The sequence below is a fragment of the Rhipicephalus sanguineus genome, chromosome 6 (assembly GCF_013339695.2).
Source record: "Rhipicephalus sanguineus isolate Rsan-2018 chromosome 6, BIME_Rsan_1.4, whole genome shotgun sequence".
Taxonomy (NCBI): Eukaryota; Metazoa; Arthropoda; class Arachnida; order Ixodida; family Ixodidae; genus Rhipicephalus; species Rhipicephalus sanguineus.
Window position 1 is genome coordinate 80,236,021 of NC_051181.1, and position 23,040 is coordinate 80,259,060.

Consider the following 23,040-nt stretch of genomic DNA (forward strand, 5'->3'; position numbering starts at 1 on the left):
AGTTGTGCTGGGAACACCATAAACAAGGTCTACTAGCCAATGGAAACGGCAACTTAAAAACAAGCTTTGAGATTCCAGCTTCATAACTTTACAATAGTTCTTTTTTTGAAAGAATATGCGCATATAAGCGATAGATGGCTGGTGAAGTGAACGGACACGCGGCAAAGCGAGCAGCAAATCTTCTAAAATGATTTTCTATTTATAGCAAACATTTATGCGCTCGATTGTCTATGTCTGTCCCAGTGAGATCATAAAAACAGCGCTCGTTGTTTTATTACCTACAATCCTGTTGGCAACTGGCGCACTTCACCTTGATATTAATGATGGATACTGAAGCCCATTTGTCATACGCATGTGCATTGCCGCCAGCGCCACCAGCGGCCGCTTCGAAGACCAATGCCCTCCAGTCGCCCAAAGCGGGAGAGGGCAGCGGCGATGGGCGAAGAGGAGAGAAGGCTGCCGAGGGCTCACTGGCATGTGGCTCCTGTTGCGCTACTTTCTCCCTCATACAAAGATACGTCTTTCGGGTAAACGCGCACGGTGGCCGCGCAATGTTCTCTTTAAAACGACGATGCCACGTGCTGGCAGGATCACTTCACCGCAGGTCCGGTTTTAGGAACGCCGCCTGGAACCCGATCGGCGAGTTGAATTATACAAACGCGCGAAAGAGGCACAGCGTTGGCAGAGTGACGGAGAGGTAGTACAGGTTAGATGTTCAAATCGTCGCGGGCCACTGCGTCTTCTCTTCATTCCCGCAAAGCACTTCGGGATATCTGCGACGGACGTCAACGGATATCGATACAACCGGAGGTGAGCGAGTCCACGTAATAACTGCCGCTTTTAAGAGAGCGCTCGTTAACACACCCAAAACCAGAAAATCGCGTCGCTTTGAGCGCACCTTTCTAACCGCTCGCATTAGCGGATGTTGGAATTAGTGACGTACCGAACGTTCAAACAATTATGGTAGCGCATTCTCATGGATTCGACACGCGTTCGGTGAGAGAAATACGCAAAGCATGTCTCGGAAAGTGCCCATTTCATATCGTTGGTTGCCCCAGGGCTTGCAACGCGCAAGATTTGCTCTTTCATGACAGCGTCGACAGATGAGGCGCTCGTAGTGGTTGCGCAGGCGAGCGCGCATGTGTTTAATGACGAGGGCATGGGGGAGGCTGGGTTCACGCGTCATACTGCTCTACGCTCGTTTGTTGCTGCCAGCAGCGTTGCACAAGGCAAAAATAGCAAGGATATAGCACACGTTCGTTGATCCTGTATACACTGTGCGTACTGCAAATGTCGCAGACAGCACCTGTCAGCTTTTACGCCTGTGTTCTCTCCTAACCTTCACCTAGTAACCCGTCTGTCCTTTCGCGACGCTGTTCGCTTATTACCTCATCATTCTTGTTCATGCTGGCGAGCGTTCAGGTGTCGGCCGTTGGGTGTAGGTTACACCAGCGCTGAGAAGATGCTTGATCTGCACCTTCTGATTCTACGAACCATACATAAAATGAATGGGAGAGAGATCGTTAGAGAGAGAGAAAAAAAAAGAAAGAAGGAAGGAAGGAAAGAAAGAAGAATCACGACTGAATGCAGCAGCACATATATAAACCAGAATTAGTGTCTCCGCGAGTTTGACTTGATTGGGGATGTGGCGTTCTTGGTCTTTTGTGTTGATAAACAGCGAAATGCTTCTGGCTGTCCGTTGCAACGGGATTCTCACACGGTATGGAATTTAAATGTGCTGGTCCTTGCTTCTAATATTCCACAATCTTTCACGTGCTTTCTCTCTCTTTATATACGAGGTCGATGACAGCTTCGTGGCGTCAGCATCGTAAGAGAAGCGTAAGTTCACTGCGAGACGAAATAGAAAATGAAAGGGGAAGGAGGTTCCGTTTTGAGATACGCCTTGTTAGCTCTACCATAGTCTATTTATGCTGGCGTGGTTTCACTAGCGTTCAGCTTAAACAAATACAGCGAGGCTTCTTTTGCATTTCTCCTTTATGAAAACGTCGCCGCCGCTTCGGCTTGTGCTCAGCGAGTGAGTCCCATGTATACATGGGGATCCACAGTACCATGTCGATGCGAAATGAGCTCCCAATTTTATAAAATGCGGACATTTCACGGAGAATTAAAAATATCTATCTATCTATCTATCTATCTATCTATCTATCTATCTATCTATCTATCTATCTATCTATCTATCTATCTATCTATCTATCTATCTATCTATCTATCTATCTATCTATCTATCTATCTATCTATCTATCTATCTATCTATCTATCTATCTATCTATCTATCTATCTATCTATCTATCTATCTATCTATCTATCTATCTATCTATCTATCTATCTATCTATCTATCTATCTATCTATCTATCTATCTATCTATCTATCTATCTATCTATCTATCTATCTATCTATCTATCTATCTATTCTATTCTATTCTTTGTCGAGACTATACGATCATCTTTATCGTCGTCGTCCCGACCTGGCAGCACGCACACTTAGGAGTTCAATTCTTCATTACAAAGCCTTGAGCACGATCGAGTGCCGCTGGACCCAGGGACGAGTGCCGTGCCTTGCCACTGGATTCTAGTTCTCTAACCTTGCGTTATTATTTCCAGATTAATAAACACGCTCGTGTGAGCTGCTTTTTAATGACGCTTGTGAGCTTATGAGCTGATGACGCTTAATAAGGATAGCTTGTAAAAAATAAAACTCTATATCTAGTGCCTAATGTAGTGCTAATTCTGCTCTGATCCAGCGCTAATTCTTCGGTTAAACAAAGGAGAAGCACAGAACATATAAACGGAAGAGAAAGGAGAGCAAACAACAAAGAGAGAGAGAGAAATAGACAGAGAGTGAAAGAAACAGACAGGTACAGAGAGATGACCTTGCTAATTAAGACCATGATAATTAAGAGTGCTCTAATTATTGCCATATTAGTTAGGCATATTTTAATTATTACCTTGCTAATAACTAAGGTTGGCCACAAGCTATGCTGTTATTCCAGCCTTGCACCACTTGTGCAAGATGCCCGCGTCTTTTCTTTCGGCGTGCTATGACGACGCCCTGCTTGATATGCTGCCATTTGTGTGTATATGTGAGTCCTAACATGGTTGTCATGTTACCCGGATTACGCTAAGTTGCAAGAAAAAGGTAAAATATAATAAAGCAGAGAGAGAGAGAGAGAGCCGGGAGCACTAACACAAGGATCACAATTGGTGTTCAGCGTATGTGCAGTAGCATTGTTATTTATTTATTTATTTTCAAGCACTGCAGTCCCATGCAGGGCTACGGCTGGAGGGGAGTGCATAAATACAAGAAGCCGATGAGAGGCAGCAGAATATGAAAAGGGACAGTAACCTTATCACACCTCTGCACCTACGAATTTTCGGGCTGTATCGGCATGGCACCTTTCAGGTTCTTTTCAGCGTTCGTCAGCCTCGAGGACAGCCCAACAAAAGGGCCATCGCGCAATCATGGAAACGTGGCTTAGGAGTTCAATTTTTCCGAAGTCGGAATTATTCTGAAGTGTGCAATTCCTGATATCGACCTTACGGGTTGTCCAGCAGATCGCTTTTAGTCCACCAACACGAAATATTTCAGCAAATATACTGTTTCCCAATTGTTTTTGCATATTCGATAGAACACATTCAACCGACCACGGTCGTGTAGGTAATACAGAAAAAAGAAAAGCCACGGCGGCCTAGTGGTTATGGTGCTCGATTACTGACCCGAAGGTCGCAGGTTCGAATACCGGCCGCATTTCCGATGGAGGCGAAAATACTTGAGGCCCATGGTTTATGGGACACAAAACCCCAACAATAATTTTTTAGAACGCATTCGTATGCTTCAGTTCAGTTCACATTGGGGAAGCGTGGGTGAATGGCTCTGTGGTCAAGGCACTAGGTTTAGGACCGTGGGGACCCGGATTCACACCCCAGCCCCGAAAGAAAATTTATTGAGTCTTATTTAATATTTCTTTGGTGCCCGCCAGCTGTGAGTAAGGATGGTTTTTTGAAACAAACACCACCATCGCCAACTTCACAGGTATGTCAATACAAACCTTGTGTGAAGTGGTTTGACCTTTCACTCACCTACGATTCAACTCAGTCGCCTCCCTGTAGACTCGACCTTGATGTAGACCTAGTCTACAGACTCTCTGCAGATGGCAAGTAGACTGGCTGTGTATGATATATATATATATATATATATATATATATATATATATATATATATATATATATATATATATATACCAACCTAAAACGGCCTTCATCACACCCGATGGCCTTTATGAATTCCGTGTCGTGCCGTTCGGTCTTTGCAACGCGCCCGCAACATTCGAGCGCATGATGGACAACATTTTGCGAGGTCTTAAGTGGAAAACATGCCTCTGCTACCTAGACGACGTGGTTGTATTTTCATCAGATTTTCCTACGTACCTCCGTAGGCTAGAGGAAGTGCTTCAGTGCCTAACTGACGCTGGCCTTCAGCTCAACCTGAAGAAATGCCGCTTCGGCGCAAGGCAGCTCACCACCCTTGGCCATGCTGTATCCAAAGACGGTATTCTTCCCGACACCGCCAAGCTTCGGGCAGTTGCTGACATTCCTAAACCTGCGTCTCTCAATGAACTTCGTAGCTTCCTTGGCCTCTGTTCCTATTTTCGCCGCCTCACCCGGAATTTCGTGACCATCACCGCTCCGTTGAATCAGCTCCTATGGAGCGACTCGAAAAGTCACGCTTGGACGCCCGCTTGTGAAGATGCCTTTCAAGAGTTGCGCCATCTGCTCACCTCACCGCCAATCCTGCGTCATTTCGACCCTACTGCTCCGACTGAGGTCCACACCGACGCCAGCGGTGTTGGACTCGGCGCCGTGCTCGCGCAGCGCAAATCTGGATTCCAAGAGTACGTCGTCGCATACGCAAGCCGCACCCTCACTAAAGCATAGACCAATTATTCTGTTACAGAGAAGGAATGTTTGGCCATAATTTGGGCTCTTGGTAAATTTCGACCTTATCTGTATGGCCGCCCCTTCGACGTAGTCACAGACCACCATGCGCTTTGTTGGTTATCCACGTTGAAGGACCCCTCCGGCCGATTAGCTCGCTGGGCTTTGCGGTTGCAAGATTTCGACATGCGCGTTGTCTACAGGTCGGGCCGCCGCCACACCGATGCCGACACCCTATCACGCTCGCCTGTGTCAACCGACAGCACTGCTTGCCTATCTGCCGTGGACGAAGTACTTTCGGTCACAGCTGACTGCGACATGGCGCGGAGCAACGCAAGGATGCCTGGATCAGCGCTCTCCTCCGATTCCTTTCCAACTCGTCGACTTTTCCTTTAGCTTCTAGAGCCTTGCGTCGTCAAGCTACTCACTTTGAGATCCGTGATGGCCTCCTCTATGGACTATAGACTCCGCGTAGATATTGCGCACATAAGGCGGGTAACTGTTCAAGAAACATTCACTGAGGAAGCCCCTTGACCTTTAGCACACATTTCGTCCAACACAATATCCCCGCAACTGTGTGCTTCCGTTACTGGACCCCTAACCACCCCCGCGTTCAAAGACGAGGGAGTGGTTTCTTTGTCGCCTTCGCTACCCTTCCTACAGGCGATATCTCTTCCTCGCCACTTCTTCCTTAAAAACACGTCTACAATGTCAGCACTAAGCGTTGAGCCTATCAGGATTTCGCGCTTGTCGGCTACACGCTGATATCTCCGCTTGCGCAATCGGAAACACAGAAAATGAAGTGAAATCACTTGATCGCGCACGATAGTCATGCGTGACAAGGAAGCGTTGGTGGGCGGCTGCATGGCAAAACAGTGTATAGAGACAATTCACAACTGATATTTCGTGTATATGGACCAATGGAGAGTATGCACCGCAACGACATCACGTGAATCACTGTTCTTGCGTCACGAAGAGCGCCAGAAAGATGAGAAACACCTGGAGAGAATAATGCGCAAGTTTTTTTTTGTATTTTCAGAGACCGGTGAGGGGACCTTTAAGAGGGTATCAACTTGAGCTTGTTGGCATGGCTTCATCATCGGAAACGGCGCGAGTACACGGGACAAGAGAGATAGACAGGACCTTGCGCTGGCTAACAACATGAGCGTTTATTTCGTGCGAACACATATATACGCTTCCTTGGAAATAGATAAACAAGAAAGGATGAGAGAAAGGGGAAGCCCCACGCCTGCGCCGTGACTAGTGCATGAAAAAGCAGAGATAAATAATGGAGGTAGTTAATCTCCTCGTTGGTTAGTGCGATGGACGGTGGGCTTACACATGATGGCCCAATGAAATGAATCGTGAACGCTTCATAGATTTCCCGGGCGTGACAGTCAAGATATCTACGTAAGATACGCGTCTGTTCGAAACTCGGAGTGCAACCGCACTCCGAGTTTCGAACAGACACGTATCTTTAAGCTAAGCGATTGTTCTAGTATATTATAACTTATATTCCTTCCCTCCATTATGATAACCGTCAGTTCATGTAATGTCCCAGTGCAGGACGAACACTTCTCCCTACGATTGCAGAAGTGTTGAAAGGCGGGCTAATTGGTATAGGTTCATACTGAAATATTGGCAGCGCAAACTAGCGGGACACAGAAGGGGAACACAAACAAGCGCAGTTCCCCTTCTGTGTCCCGTTAGTTTGCGCTGCCAATATTTCAATATCTCCCTACGGTCTCCAATTTACCCAAGCATGCGCGAGCTGATTCCATTTTTCGGCAGAATATTTGCTAATTTCGTTACCCCACCTAGCCTTCATCCACTCTCGGCTGCGTTTCCCACGTCGTAGTATCCATTCCGCAGCTGTTACTGACTGTCAGATACCTGTCTTTTGTCTATTAATTATTCTTTCGTTCTGGCGTAAAATGTTAAAATAAACAATATTTATCTACCCACATTCCCGCACTGTTATTAAACCAAGACCAATAATGTGATGAATATTTTGGGGAACTCGGCTGGCATTCCAGTCATTTTCCTGCAGAGTATGTACAAACAACTGCGGGAAGGGGGCTGTGATGCACAAGCCTGAGTTTATTTGCTGACTGTGTTCTTTCATCATATCTTCATTTTCTCTATGCCTCCCCCTTCCCGAAGGAGCGGACAGGCGTCGTGCCACTTTAGGTGGCAGTTGTCAGCCTGTTCCCTCCCTATTTCCTCTGTGTGTCGTGTTCGTTGTGTATCCAAACCAAATAAATAAATAAATAAATAAATAAATAAATAAATAAATAAATAAATAAATAAATAAATAAATAAATAAATAGCAGGATGTTCACATCAAGAAGAACATTCTTGGTTCCTTCTAGGTAGGAATGCTGTCTGCGCTTTAACAAGAAAGTGCTTCACAAATGTCATAAAGTCTTATCTGGCTGTGAGTTCTGGACAGTACAAATGATAAATTTTTATTGATATACCGAGCTCTAGCAGTCGAAGGAAATGGCCGGGAAAGTGCATGTTCATTAAGCTCTTTCAGCGCTTCTCAGTTTCCTTCACTCGCCGAAGGCTGTGGGTTCGATCCCGGTCGCGGCGGTCGCATTTCGATGAAGGCGAAATGCTAGAGACCCGTGTACTGTGCGATGTCAGTGCACGTTAAAGAGCACCAGATGGTCAAAATTCCAGAAAACCTCCACTGTGGCGTGCCTCACAATCATAGCGTGGTTTTGGAACGTAAAACCCCGAATAATAATAATTTTATTATTATTATTTCACTCATTTCTTTTCTGCATAAGCGAACTCGAATGAGGTTTACCCAAGCTTTCCTACTTGTAGTTCGCAATTTTAAAATAGATTCAATTTATTCTCAATACGGTATATTTCAATAATTTGGAGGATGCTTGAAACACGCGCGCGGTCAGTACGCTGCACGTTCGTTTTACGATTCATAATTTTTTTTGAAACAGCGCATAAACGGGACCCAGAAAAGAGCCACACGTCACGGGCGCTGATTTCCAACAGACGTTTGATTACTGGCATTAGAAATATATAGCCAGCGATGACAGAAAATACAGGTGATGAGCAAGAGAACATGAATGAGTGTGGTTCATCACTGTGTCTCGTTTATACTCTCTTTAAAAAAATACAATGTGTACCTACCAACAAGGCCGCATAACCATAAATTTGAAGTATAGTATAGCACCTAGCATCCGTTTGTATAGTATAGTAACTTTTAGCTGGGTACCAGGCTTTCTCTTGTGCGCGTGCTCTCGGAGCCTCGTTTATTTCGCACTAGTAAAATGAGCCGGTAAACTGGAAACCGACAAGGCCGCCTAATTGCACTATACTATACGCAATATTCCCCGGCCCACTATAAGCATTTCTTTAGCTATACCGTATCGATAACGCGCCTGTTTTGAGTGGTGCGGTTGCAGCTACATTGCACCGTTCAAACATGATGGCACAACTAATCATTGGAATCGCAGCTGCACCGGATCCGCAGCAGCATGTTCCCCGACTTTGCACAAGGGTGGCATTACATTAGCTGTTAAGTTTAATTCATCGAACTTCTTAGACTATGAGCCAAGGCTGCTGTTTATCCGCCTACACCAGTCGACGCTCCCCATTAACAGCTGCAGCAGTGGGAAAACAGATGTAAATAGACTCGTAAACTGCTCGGCTCGTTACGTCACACGATTCTTCGTTGCTGTCACGGGGGGGGGGGGGGGTGCAAGTGACCGAATCATGCGCAATTCGCAGGCATGCAATCCAGCCACACTCGTTTCGTGCCGCACCGCCACGTTCGCAGCGTAACGAGTAGAAATAGTTGCCTGTTATTGTCAACAGGTCCTTAATATGCCGCCACATCACAAACAGGAGCACTGGAGGTAAAACCAAAGGACAAGCCGGAGAAAACGAGACGCCTGGTTTTCCGTTCTATCCGACTAAGTGGGTGCAAAACGCATTGTATGCGCTTTCTACAATACAAGCTTAGAGCAGAACACTGTACGCTACGATGTATGAACTGCCCGGTAAGCTGAAATACCCCTTCGCAGTGGTTCGTTGTCAAATACACCAGCCAACAATTGCGGGTACCAGGTGGACAACGTCGTGTACAGCCTTATTTTTTGGAGCGGGAACTTTAAACATGTAGTAAAAAAAAGCGATCTTGCTCCTTCAACACAATCACATTTTCTGATGCGCCATGAGTTGTTATCGTTTGATGATCGAGAGGGCCCTACGCTATTATGGTTGAAGTGATCAGTTCTTCAAAATAATTGCTGGCTGGAGGCAATTAATATGCATTCCAGTTTTCCGAGAGAATAAATCTCACTGACAGGACATTGAAGGCAACCAAGCAATAATGAATGGGCCGTAAATAATGCCGAGTATGCGGCACGCTCCTACGTAGAAGGAGTGAACCTTCGCTCTCTATTGTCGATGACCAAGAAATTCCAACAGCTCTCTGCCTTCATTTAGCCCACCTCCACATGTTCATACACCTTTTTCATTGTTTTGTTGTTGCGACATCCGATGTCAGAGACTGCAAAAAACTCGCATTTCGTATAAGCGGCATCACCAAGATCGCATCGGTAGCTATCGCTGGGCCACTGCCACACTACACAACGGCGTACGTTCTGCTTTATTTCTCAGCGTGAAGCGCTGTTACTGTGTTTGCGTTCGGTGAATAAGGGAGCGCGTAAGAACAACCTTTAGCGGCACGAGCCCCGAGTGACACTCTTGTTTCTCTTCGAAGCACTTACTGTCGAGCACTTAATTCCGGTCTTCCCAATACTCATAAAATGTCTTCTAAAAATAGAAATCGATGGCTCTTGATCGAGTTAAGACACACATTGAATACCCATGATATCGGAGCATAACATTCCTTAAGCTAAGGGCAAATTAACTGTCAGTATAATAACTGAAAATTATTTGAGTTCACTGGAAGATTGTGAGCAGCCGGGATCGTTGCGGCACCTGGCGGAACAGATCTCAACCATGCGCATCTTTCTACGTGGCCTCTGAGATCCGCTTCGACAAACTGGTACAAAATCGATGGTTCTGGTACAAGTAAAGGAGTGCTCCGATATCACATGTGCGCGATACACCTCTTAGGATTAATAGAATGCGTTGCTGGGCGAGTTGGTCCATTGTCTGAAAATAAAAGCAGAACGCAAAAAAGACGGGACACAAGAGACGAGAAGGCGGGACGGGCGCTCACTACCAACTGATTTTATTACGAAAAAATTGGGGGAGAATTATACAGAGCGTACGTCACAAGTGCTCCTGCGCACAGATCGCAAAGCTAATCAACAGAAATCTACTGCACATTGCGGCAAAGCAATTCAAATTCCCGCTCCCGCAAACACACTGATGTCTGGCTGACGCAATCTGCGCCCTTCATTTTCATGTAGAACGCCTGCAACAGCTGGCGAGCAACCGTTTCTCTGTTTCGTCCCAGTACCTTTAAACCAGCAAACAAAGGCACAGAGCCACACACTGCACAGGGCGCAGGAAGGTGCGCCCCCTTATCATTTGTGAGCGTCAACTCATGCTCACGGGCCCATTGGTTGACACACCTGCCCGTTTGACCGATGAGAGATTTACCACAGCTCAGTGGCAATTCATATAGCACACCACCGTACAATCCACGTATCACCTAGTATGCTTAATTCCACAATTTGTCTTTTTTTACTTCACCAGGGATGCCTGCACACAGCTTCGATAGCTTGCGCGGCGCTGAAAAGACGATGGGCACATTGTGCCTGTTCGCCACTTTCTTGAGGTTATGCGCTACTTTGTAGAGGCAGGGGATCACCTCAGGCCTCGTGTCGTTTTTGTGTGTGGTTTTCCTCCTGCCCTGGGCTTTCACCTTCTGAAGCAACGACTCTGCGGTAGCCACGAGAAGAGTGTCTGAATAGCCTGAGGACCGTAGTCGCTGCACTTGCTGGTAAAAACTGCAGGGGGCTGCATGGACGCAAGGGTTTTAGAGGGCGGATTCTAGACACATGAAATCAAACAGCAGCAGCGTTTTGCAGGAGCGTGGATTATAGGCCCAACATACATGCGTGCGCAACAGTGTAAGCGTCAAATCTAAACTGCAACTTTTCTTCTGCAGGAGTCTCGTGTCTGAACGACAAGCCCTGTCCGAACTGATTAAAAGTTTCTAAAATTTCGTGCAAAACGTCGCTAAAGCCACTAAAATCAACACCATTCACCCTAATACCCTCCTGCTTCTTAAGAACCACCAAAAGTCGTCATCATGTCTACACACGGCAAGCATCTTGTCATTATTAAAAGCGCTGTTCAAATGCCTGTCCACTGCCGACAAAAAAATATTGCATAGGACCGGTGCCACACACGAACCCATGCATATCCCACGTTTTTGCACGTAAAGCATGCTGTCAAAGGTAACGATGGTGGAGCCTAAATAAAACTCTAATAGCGAAATAAAGTTCTGAACTGTAATCCCAGTTCTATTTTGAAACAATAGCTCCCCATCGTTTTCAATGCATTCCTTCACAGGAATGAACAATTCCTCATGTGGGATAGTGTAAAACAAATCTTCCACATCGACAGAAAAGAAGTACCCCACTAAATCATTGTTGCGCCCAAGGTCAATCACTTCTAGCGAATGTTTCGTTGCAAAAGGGTCCTCAATGTTCAAACTACTCAAATGCTTCAACAGGTACCGACTCAGGTGCAGCGGCCAGGATCCTTTCTCGCTCATAATTGCTCTAAACTGTATACCATCTTTATGTGTTTTTGCCGTACAAAATATGTACAAACATTTACCTTTGCTTGCAGAAATGGCCTTTGCCAATCTTTCCAGCTCAAGCTGGCTGCCCCTAGCTATAGCGTCCGTCATAGCATTAGTCAGGCTCGCCTTTACATCACGAAGTTCTTGGAGATGGCTGCGCCAGCTTTTCGCTTGAAGCAGTCCGATGGCACTACAACAAACATCCCTTCCTTGTCAGCTTGAAGCAAACGCAGACTGTTTACTCTGAAGAACTGTACAAGTGGAGCTGCTGACACCTTGCGTCGCTGAGTAGGCTTCTCCTTAGTTGAAGCCAAAAGGCTGTTCTACACCCTCCAGTAGGCACTTTTCCTGCTGCTCTTTGTCGATCTTGTTAGCAACTCTTCTGTTGATAGTGAAAAGTTCATGCGTGGGAACACGTGGCTTGAGGGAAAACTCGCTCACTCTCTGACTCACAGCTTGACCTGAGTCAGTCGACTCATGAGTCCGTTAGCGTAAAATTTGTTTAATTTGTTTTTTCGATCACGGTGTTAATGCTCTTTAACGCCAACATCTCACATAATCGGTGCTCTGCGATAGGCTATTTGATCTTGACCTGAGTCTGAGTGAACCTGAGTTAGTCGACTCATGAGTCTGTTAGCGTAAAATTTGTTTTTTCGATCCCGGTGTTAATGCTCTTTAACGCCAGTATCCCACATAATCGGTGCTCTACGATGAGCCTTTTGATCTTGCACCATTTTATACGAATTATCAGTGGTTTCAATCCACTAAGGACATTTTTATGAAATACGCGACTCACACGAGATATTTATATCATGAACATCCCGTAGAAGACCTTGCGGGGGGAAGTCATGGCACCCCCCACCCCGAATTCATGCCTCTGATCAATAAATATTGAGATGGCGCGTGAACGCTAGTGCGTTGAGATATATGTGAATATATTTGAGTATAAACTTACGCCTATATAAGGCTGATAGTAATGCTGAACATGAGTAGATAGGACCATGGGTCGGGAATAACAGGTGGAGCTCACTCAGACTCACTCAAGAAATATACTTTGAGGTTAGGGCTCACTCGGACTCAGACTCACCAATATTTTCTTCAACCGGACTCACTCGGACTCAGACTCACCAACATATAACTCACCCGGATTCACTCAGACTCAGACTCACGGCCCGATCTGAGTCTGAGTGAGTCTGAGTGAGTCCACTCATGAGTGAGTTTGCCGACCTATGCCCACGCGTATGCTTGAATCACTGCATTAGTTTAAATGCTCCTTGATGTATAAGCTAAGGTTAAACGATCATGCCATGAAAACAACGCCAAAAGCACAGATGCTTATACGAAATGACGCAACTTAATTACAATGTTTAAATGAACGTAACATCAGTGACGCAAATGAAATGAAATGTTTGTGCGAATGCAACGCAACTCTAGCATATTGCTAGTCAGTATGCGTACTCTTAGGTGCATGTATTATCGATTTCTCAACGCTACATGCACCCATAGATTATTGTTAAATGCGACATTTGTCTACGCTTTTTATGACAAGTGTTATAATTATATTGGGCAGAAATTGCTTTAAATTAAGGCTTGACATGCTAAAGTCGAATACAGTCGAAGTGTCTTGTAACGAAGTGGCATTAAGACCCGAAATTAGGTCGTTATATCCGATATTCATTGTAACAGTAGAAATTAATATCTGCTCTAACAAATCGGCAATCTAGCTCACCAAATAATACTAGATACAAAAACGCATGCAGTGCGCAGATACAAAAACGCATAGATTGCGAAGTTTTAACAGTGTCCATGCACGAGAAGACCTTTTCTACTTCAACAGTTTCAGTCAGGAGTTTCTCCAAGTAGCTTCTCAGTCTCCTGGCCATGTCCGCGGCATCCACACGGCTTACTTCCGGCAAAAATTACATGAACACTCTCAACGGGCTTTTGCCGTTGGCGTCACCATCGACGTCAGCGTTTCCGTCATGTTCTATATAAAGCCCAAATCGATAACATCCCAAAGAGCATCGTATGTTCTACCGGCGGGTAAAAGCGAGCGCGTGGGGGTGACGAACGCGGCTGAAGCAGGGATAAAACGAGCCGGCTCACCTCCATCGCTCGGAGGGCCCGTGCTACATCACCCGCGTGCGAGGCCTGCCGGCGAATGATGCTCAAGCAGAGAGTAAACGCCCTGTCCGTCTTGAAGGAGCATGAAGAGACGCGAAGGGGGAGGGAAGGGGGGGGGGGGGTTGTCGCTCGAGCAGCAACTGTGAACTTTGATTCTAAGAGCGTGCGCTCTCTCGGCAGCCATCAGTGGGCGGCTCGTATACTCTCCTATGTGCTGCGCTCTCAGCGCGAAGAAATACGCCCCCCCCCCCCCTTGGAGCGGCCGTATTTTATTACACCAGCGTTTTGTACAATTAAGCGAGACTGGATCTAAAAGAGTTAGCTGCCAGTCTTACTTCGTATAACATTACAATTCGTTGCTTCGCCCTTGAGGTGAAACCGTGAGTTTTTAAACAGCATTTCAAACCAATTTTTTAAAAATTTCACGACCTTATAAAAAAATCTGGTTGTGAATTGCCTTTGCATATTTATTCAGCTTTTTATGGTGCTCTGGAGTTTCGGTGTCTCGCGCGAACCAAATTTTTCTTCGTTATAGCCGTTATCAGAATGGTTCTCGCGTTTTCGGTTTCTTCATAAGAAGAAGAAATCTCTTTGAAATCAAGCGTGGTCAAACAAAGTTCGTATTCAGTTCGCTATAGCCGATGATTCGCGATATCAGGGTTCGTAATAACTAGGTTTCACTGCATACTAACGTTATTTACCGCACAAATAGACATCTAGTACATCTGCTCTGTGAATTATATTAACTGCATCATATATCCGAGGATTTATCGATGAAAAGTGTAATAAAGCGGTTTCATAAAAGAATTCTTCACAGTCTGGAACGGAACGGCACATTTGCGAGCGAAAAAGCACTTTTCCTTGGACGGTACGTGTTTATTTGTGGCGTTTTAAAAATTTGTCACTGCAACCCACATTTTATTTGTTCTCAGATCGCCGAGCTTGTTTCAAATAAAAATTTAAAAAAAAAGATCGGACCTTAATTTTAACAACAACTGTCGGGCAGGTAGCACACGGTAGGGTATACTGGAGGTCATTGGAAGAGGCCTTCATTTTGCAGTGGACTAAAACAGGCTGAGAACGATGATGGTCATAGAGGTGGAGCTTCTGAGTTAGTTGTTCATTTACGTATTTACCCACCAAGAGCTTCTATATACACAGTTTACGAGCGTGTTAAGAGAAAATATGGCGTTGCAGACACCTGGCAATATTAGTAAGAAGTATTCTCATAGGCTGTTTTGCTACAAGCTGCTGCGTTTAGCTGCTTATGCTGTATTTGCATCTATCTCAATTTTTTGCTCACCGACAACGCCGATATTTTGCTCACAACCAAAGACACCGACGCCGATACCGACATCAGAATTTCTGCGAAAAGAGCTCTTGCACGCTATAAAGTTAATATGAAGCCATTTAGAAAATTAATTACCACTTGCATGACACGCTGTAGAGTGTTTGCTGCAGAGCATCATGGCACATCGTCAGCTCTCGAAGGCATCATGCCGTGAAATAAAGCGGCAGGTCTGTCATATTAAGAAATTGTCTGCCTTCACTTCAAGCTCTGATATATAGAGGGTGTTCAGAGAAGTAGGTTGTAAATAAAAGTACAAAATTAACATATACAGAACCTGGGGTACTAGCTTTAAATTTTTCCCTTCTTGGTTTCGTAGACGGGTAGAAAGCTCTGCGAACAAGAAAACAAACTTCGTGTAAGCTAGTAGAAATGATGTCAAGATATATGTCGCTGGTTCATCTTCGTGTGATTAGTAATGAGGCTGAAGACTGCATTTCTAAGGGGCATGAACTGCGGAACCGACAAACAGAGAAACTTTTTTTTTTCTGCGAGAACGGCGCAGTCGTCACCACGTGCAAAATTTATAGCCAACACCTGAGACTATCGCCTGACCTTGCTTGTTGCTTTTTTGGGGCACTTCAGAATGAAAGAAGCAAAATACTTTACCGGAAAAGCAGTCTAACGAGCAGCCAGCAAGCCAGCTATCGCTTGTATGATACGCGCGATAGCAATTGCGCTGGCCTTGAAACCGTCGCTACGAAAGCAGCATAAAAAAAGGCGCAGATCTTTGCGTGCTTGTTGCGTAAAGGAGAGAGTCATGGTAGAGTGACCTAGAATAGAGGGAGTGTTTAAAGCGCCGGCTCCCGCGTGGGCCTTTTGCGGTGAACTCCCGCGCCGCGCCGCTGCTACGCCGGACCCGTGGGCTTTCCGCGCTCGGGAAGCGCGCGGAAAGTGAGGGGCGTCTGCTACGCGCTGTAGTTTCTGGCACCGCGTTTTCACACAGGGCACTTGAAGTCTACTTAACTTTTATAATGCGGTGCGGAATGGAGCTTATCAATCTTTAAGCGTTGTGTTAGTGCTGGGGCAACAACAGAATGCAAAAAATTATGTGTCAAGCGGCATCAGCGTGGCCTAGTCCCGGTCACAGAGATCGAGAACGTTGGTGCGTGTGTAAAAACGCGCAAAACGGACACGCACACGCAAAGAACGAAAACAAAAAACCTTATTCGCACGAGTAATCGAGCAAGCATCACGCATGCTCGAATTAAGAGTAATAAAAAAAAGTAAATTGCACGCGCAGTCAGCTTAAATACTTGCGCGCAGTGACCGCTTCACGCTACGGGCTTTTTACTCATGGTCGCCACTGGTTTGCTAGCCATACGCACACCGCTTTATTCAACAATTCATTACCCTCCACTAGCTCTTTATTATGGACCGAGCACACCGGGAAGACGCAAGGGAAACAAAAAAAGAAAAAGAAAGAGTAGAGACGGCCATACGACCGCAATGCTGTTGGCTTATGTTTTTGCTTCTGAGGTAGCGTACAACAAGCATTGCTTCAAGCCTTGACTATACGTAATGAAAACAGTTTCAAAACTTTTCTCAACTTCAGATATTTTCATAGTTCTCGGAGGTTAGCGTTCGCCCGGTTCAGAGAATTTACAAAAAGATGTGGACGAGTAGTTACATAAGATACAATTGTTTCCGCGGCAGTTGAGTGTGCGCCAACAGGGCACCCGACCGCAATTTCCCGCTTTTTCCTGATGACCTCAATATAGCGCCCACCACGATTTCGTGCTGAAGCTCCGGAGTACTTAAATAGCGAGTCTGGTCATCTCTTGAATAAATATAAAGAGATGACCAGACGGGTAAAGCAAGCCTTTCTTGTGCCGCAGACGCGTGCAATCAGCTGCTCTAAACTGAGAATCACGTTTGTTTTCGGGCGATCGCTCGTAACGTGAAGTGAGGCATACAAGATGATGCACTGTTATCGCTTTATTTACTTTGATTTGTCTTGTTTTTTTTAAGGTAGAGCCTTAGATGGGCCTCATCAAACACGAAAATTGATCGTCGGCGTCCCGCGTAGCCAACACGAGTGATGCACAATATCATCACGCGATGACGTCGACAGAACTTGTGACGTTACTATGACGTCATTCAGACGTCATATGATGACACCATCACGTGACACGGTTGCTTTGCATTGCCTCCGTGATCGGGGGCCGATCACAGAGGCAATGTAATAGCAGGTGAGGTGCAGAAAGCTTGCAATGCCTTCAATCCTGTCGGCAGTCCGAAAGCACGTTATGTACAGAAGAAAGCTTTCGGAGAGGGGCGAGGGAGGATCAATGCATCGACGGACGAAAAAGATGGCTTTCGTTTTCGAGTCATCTCAGGCGAATGCATAAGAGACCATGTTTTTTTTTTCATGTAGTTTTTTCGCATACATTTTACCTATGCGGTCAGTTCTTCAATATGTATGAGTAAGTCTAACATGTTTACATCGATACAGGTGACCACCGCGTTTTTTATAACCTGACGGAAACAAATCGTCAGAATTATTTCTGGCTACAGAAAGCGGGTTTGCGCGCCACACACCATATTATTATTGTTAGTCGTTACGCAAATGGCAAGCATGTCAAGTTAGTGATGCCATGATCTATCGGTCTTATTGGGCATACGTACATTCGTGCCCCTCCCCCCCGTGCTAATTTTCGTGTATACCACGTTAACGAGACGCGAGTAATTTTTTACGCCGGCTGACACATTCGGCTTCGCATAAAATGGCTTGAAACAGCAGAGCGCCGTAGGTAGCCTTGTAAAACAAATCGAATGCGCGAAATAAAAGATAGGATATGAAGGGTGCAAACGCGTTAGCATGCATGAGCTAGTTACTATGTGCATTATGTGCTACGTTCTCCTGGTTATCTCCAGATTATTCTTTCCTGCAGCAAGTTTTCGTTCGCCATTCCACACGAAAGTAAGTTAAGCGCCTTTTCTCACGCTGAAGTGCGCGCAGGATGCGTTCCTCAAACAGCCGCGGAAGTGTGGACCAATGCGGTGACAAACCAGCTGAAAGGATATATACAAAATCCCCGTTTCACAACACACAAACTAACAAACGCGTTCTCTTTGTGATGAGTCGCTGCAGTATTATGTTGCAGTGACGCAGTATTAAATATTGCCCAAATTTCCGCAATTTTAGCTAATAGCGGCCAAAATATCACGCGCGTAGCAGACGCTCGCCGCTTTGACGCGGCTTCCGCCGCGGAGAAAGCCCACGGGTCCGGCATGGCAGCGCCGCGGCGCGGAAGTTCACCGCAAAAGGCCCTCGCTCCTCCCGTGTATTCGCGCGGCGCTTTGGGCACTCCTCCTATTCTAGGTCACTCTAGTCATGGTCTGCATAATAACGAACATCGCAACGATGTGCGTAGCATAGCAATTGACTTGTGGCGAGGTAAATGGTTTAAATTGCGGAAATAGCGGGTTGGTTCAGAGGCAGTGTGCGACAAGACCATTAAGGCTGTGTCCTCATACAAGACATGCGAACCTGATCACGTGCCCAGCGACATACAACAGTGCGCAGGCCGTGCGTTATAATTTACCAACTGGATGCTGTACCGGCCTGCAAATTGTTGCGGCAGAACGCCGTGAAATAAGCCGGCTAAACCTTATCAATTTCAATTCAAGCCCGCAAAACGGTACGTACTGAACAAGGTAGCATACCTCCAGACGCTGTGCTTCATAAGCCTTCTAGATGAGTGGCGCTAAGGCGGAACCAGCAGTTCCTTCAAGGATAAAGCCTGCCGCAAACAAAACTATCTTCCTCCCACTTGCGGTATTGTTCTAGTTATAATAAGCTTCTGAAAAAAAAAACATATGTGCAAACCTGGGATTCCCTTTAATAGACATTTTATAATGTATTCCGTACACACTTCGATCGCAAACAACGAGAAATGTCTGTGGGCGATGAGGCTAAGTCGTGTGGGCGGATAGGTTTAAAGGTGTACTGAACGACCTTTCCACTTTTCCAAGTAATCATCGAATGATCTCAGTATCGGAATTTATTGCCTCACGAAGCAATGGCCGCAAAAATTGCTCGAATGCGTCAATAACAAGCGGAGTCATGGGGACTTGTCGCGCCGTCTAAAATCATTCTCTCGTCCCATGAGCGCGCTGGAAGCTAGGCAGGTAGGAATGACACGGGGGCAAGGAGTTACATCAGCGCTCGTCATGACCTTGAGTGCGCGTGATGAAACGCGATCGCTCTCTCCCTGTGTGATTCCTGTGCGCGAGTGTGGCTCACTGTGTAATGTCAATAGACTTTAGTGCACTGCGCCGGCACGTGTCGGCACACCGTGGCAAGCAGCGCATTTGATCCAAACGCGCTCTTCATTCGTGCTATAGCAATTGGCCAGCAGTATGCTATGGTTTTTCGAAGTCAAACAGCGGGCGCCGGCGGTTCCGTAGGGAGTGAGCACAGGCCTCCGTATGAAAAGACGGCGCCTGAGAAAATGGCGACCTCGTGCCCCGCATTTACACTGTCCTTACCGCGCACGACTGGTATATTTGGCTGAGCTGTTCATAGCAGCGTCTGCCATCCGTAGGAAGTGTTCTCTCACCAAGCCCGAGGCGTTATTCATAGCCCCTTTAACCGCGTCTCCCGAAACTGCTTCGTGCTTGTATACTGTGCGTCTCAACTACGCAAGCCTAAAAAAGAAGCGACACTACGATTTTCAGGGGTCTCATTATTCTTTGGCTTATTTCTCACTTTTTCAGTTGACCGGAAAGTTCAAGTCTATTAGTCAAAGTTCAAGTTCGAGAACCGGTTAACGCACTTCCTGGGAGACGACGACCTTCAGACCTCGTAAAACCGGATTGAAGACGAGCACCTGCGACGACGGCCATCAATTGACTTTGAAAACACTGCTAGAGAAGCACCCAGAAGCTGTTCATCTTTGTGTTAAGCAGGGCAGAGACGAATGTACTGGTGTTACCTTACGGGCCCTCTAAGTCACAATACGTGTTATTTTTTTTGTATGGCTGTTCCCCTCGAAAGCCGACCACGTTAATATTTGACGAATATTGAATGTCATTGACAAGAATATTGCTCGTACTGAATGCCACACAAAGAGCCATAAACCTTTCCACAGGGAAATATTTTTGTTTAAAAGAACATAATAGAGAAGCAAGAAAGTAAAAATATAAAACAGGCACATCAGTGAATTTCGCGATCAAGGCGAAGAAATAAAAGGCATGGACGCATTTATCTTTACGTGGTCATATCGCTGGAAATTTCAAGACGTATGAAAACTGGTCAACGCCAGTAAATACTTTCTTTGAGACCCCGCAAAAGCTGTTTTGACAAGATAAAGCAAAATACAAGTCAAGGAGAGCGACAGTTGCTACTGGTGCACTAGATTAGGACTGATATTCTTGAGAAGACACAGTCTAGATAGAGGCTAACGCACGTGAAAGCGATGACAGATGGGACATATTGAATAGAAGAGACGGCGTTCATCTGCAAAGGAGGATCTGTAAAACAATCGCTCGTAGCCTATATGATATGACATCGATGAGATGAGGAATTGAAAGAACAATCGCGCCTTATTTGAAACCTATGTCTTGAAAGTCAGAAGTGCAGACAAAAGCGGACCATTTCACAAGTGCTTCGTCGTTGGTGATGAACAAGTTACACGAGACTGAATTCGATAATCGAAGGAGATACGTTTTTAGAGCAATAAAGGATAGCTGGTTAATTGGGACAGCTATAGGCCACTAGCGGGATATTGAGAAAAGAAGAAAGAACGACAGAAAGCAGCAAAATGCCAGCACACACATTTGTCGCTTTGGACTACGTGGTGTTGATTTCACTACTGGTACTGTCGGCTGGAATCGGCGTGCTGTTCGCCTGGCGCGACCGTCGAAAGAACAACAACAGACAGTTCCTGACAGCCAACAGGGAGCTCAGTTGGGTGCCGGTGTCCCTGTCAATGATGGCGAGTTTCCTCTCGAGCACTTCGGTGCTCGGCATGCCTTCGGAGGTGTTCGTGCGTGGTTCGACTATGTGGACTGGCGCGATAGGGACAACTTTGGCGATCCTCATGGCTGCGTTCATCTTCATGCCCATGTTCTACAAGATGGACGTCACCAGCATCAACGAGGTATGCAGAAACCATTTCGCTTCATATTTAATTGAGATGCGCATCCAGTTAGTTATTCATCCTACAGAGAAATATCGCAGAAAGTTGACGAAAGCGAAGAGTGGTACAAGGAAGACTCGCAAAGTAGTGCACGTTTTAAACAGTTTTTGTTGCTGAAAGTGTAACTGTTTGCGTGTCTTATTTGTACCCCCCCTTCGTCAGTTGTGTGCGTTGTTCTTGGTTTGTCTGTTTCTCGGGCATCATTGTGCAAGGAAATTTTATTTATTTATGTATTTGTTGAATACTGCTGGCCTGAACTTCTAGGCCTTAAGCAGGAGTGGATTGCTTACATTTTGAGTACAATGCACGTGAACAAAAAAAAAAGAGAGCTCACTTACTAGCAAAACAACAGGAAAAAATCAGCTGGTATGTCGAATACGGCACTCCATGCAATAAAACAGTTTGTAGTGGCAAACATTCGGTATGCAGATATAAGTAGTGACGCTTTTACACAAGGCATTACTTCACATTTGAAATGACTAAAAGAAAGTGTCTGTTTAGTGCGTTTTACATTTTAGTGCACTCCGTATTATCAGAAGAGAAAGACCACAACAAAAAAAAGCAAGCAATGATAACCAAGACATGTTGATGATAACCAAGGCAAATTGAACGTATTTTGTGGGAAAGGTACTGCACAAATAAATATTTAGGAATGCTTGGGCGCTTCATGCGACCCTGAGGAAAAATAGAACTGAGTGACGGCTCTTTTCTTCGAACATTGTTACCCGTTCGTTCATCTGCACCACTACACGATTTACTTCCTTGTGATATCGTACCGGTGTATATGAAGAAATGAGATAGGCGTATTACAGCGGGCATTCGTTAAGGAACAGGGACAGTTACACTTTTTGCCTGTAGATACGTTAGGCTCAGCGGATGCAACTGGTGGAAGGTAATATGGGCTCCATCTAATCTCTAATAAAAATATGCTGATGTCATATAGCAAGGATCATGGTGAAAAAAGTAATTTATCACTTTCCATAAAAAACTATATCGTCTATCTCAATAACTGGCATCATGTTAAATGGTCCTGGTATTGCTTTCAATAATTCTATGGCGGTATGCCCATCCACACCGCCTCCCCAAACCTCTGTTCAAACTTATACGTGAACAGTCATGATGCTGAATATGCTTAAGTGAATATTGGGGGTTTAGCTATTTAATGCAATGGGTCTTGGAAGCTTGTGCATTTTTATTCTCATTAAAAGGATTTAAGGTGACATTCCTTGTGTGGCGATGATGGGTTGTATGTGCAGCATAAAATTTGAGCCATCACAATAATCCGAGATGAGAGTTTCCCCCAAAAATGCTTTTTTAAGAAGGTTCCTTACGATTACTGTTTGTAACAACAGTGTGTGACGTTTTTCATTCGATACAATAGAATGCAAGTACGAAAAAAAAAATTAGAACCACTCTTTACAAGAGAAAGCTTTTGGTGTAAAAAGGCACAGTGATGCAATACCAAACGATGTTTCTTACAGTACCTGGAGAAGAGGTTTTCGTCACGGGGCGTCAGGAAAATGGGATCGATAATTTTTATCGCACACACGGTGAGACACAATTCCTTATTTGATGTCGCCGCGAATGATGCTTACTTTTGGAATATCCTGTGCATATTTAACGTCCTGACAATCTCTTACTAATGTGGCGCAATGTGCAGCTTCAACACGGCTCACCAATGCTTTAGTTTTATTTCATACGCCAACAGC

General features: G+C 45.4%; 1 protein-coding gene across 1 annotated transcript in view; it reads left to right on the forward strand.

The window, feature by feature from the left end:
• Window positions 1-581: 581 nt before the first annotated feature.
• The window catches only part of LOC119397936 (sodium-coupled monocarboxylate transporter 1), a gene marked incomplete at its 3' end in the record, with an annotated part of 41,620 nt that continues 19,161 nt past the window's right edge, over window positions 582-23,040 (forward strand). Inside the window, 3 exon segments of the mRNA XM_037665238.1 lie at window positions 582-810; window positions 19,908-21,292; window positions 22,813-22,881. Of these exon segments, the coding sequence (XP_037521166.1) occupies window positions 20,954-21,292; window positions 22,813-22,881 (408 nt within the window).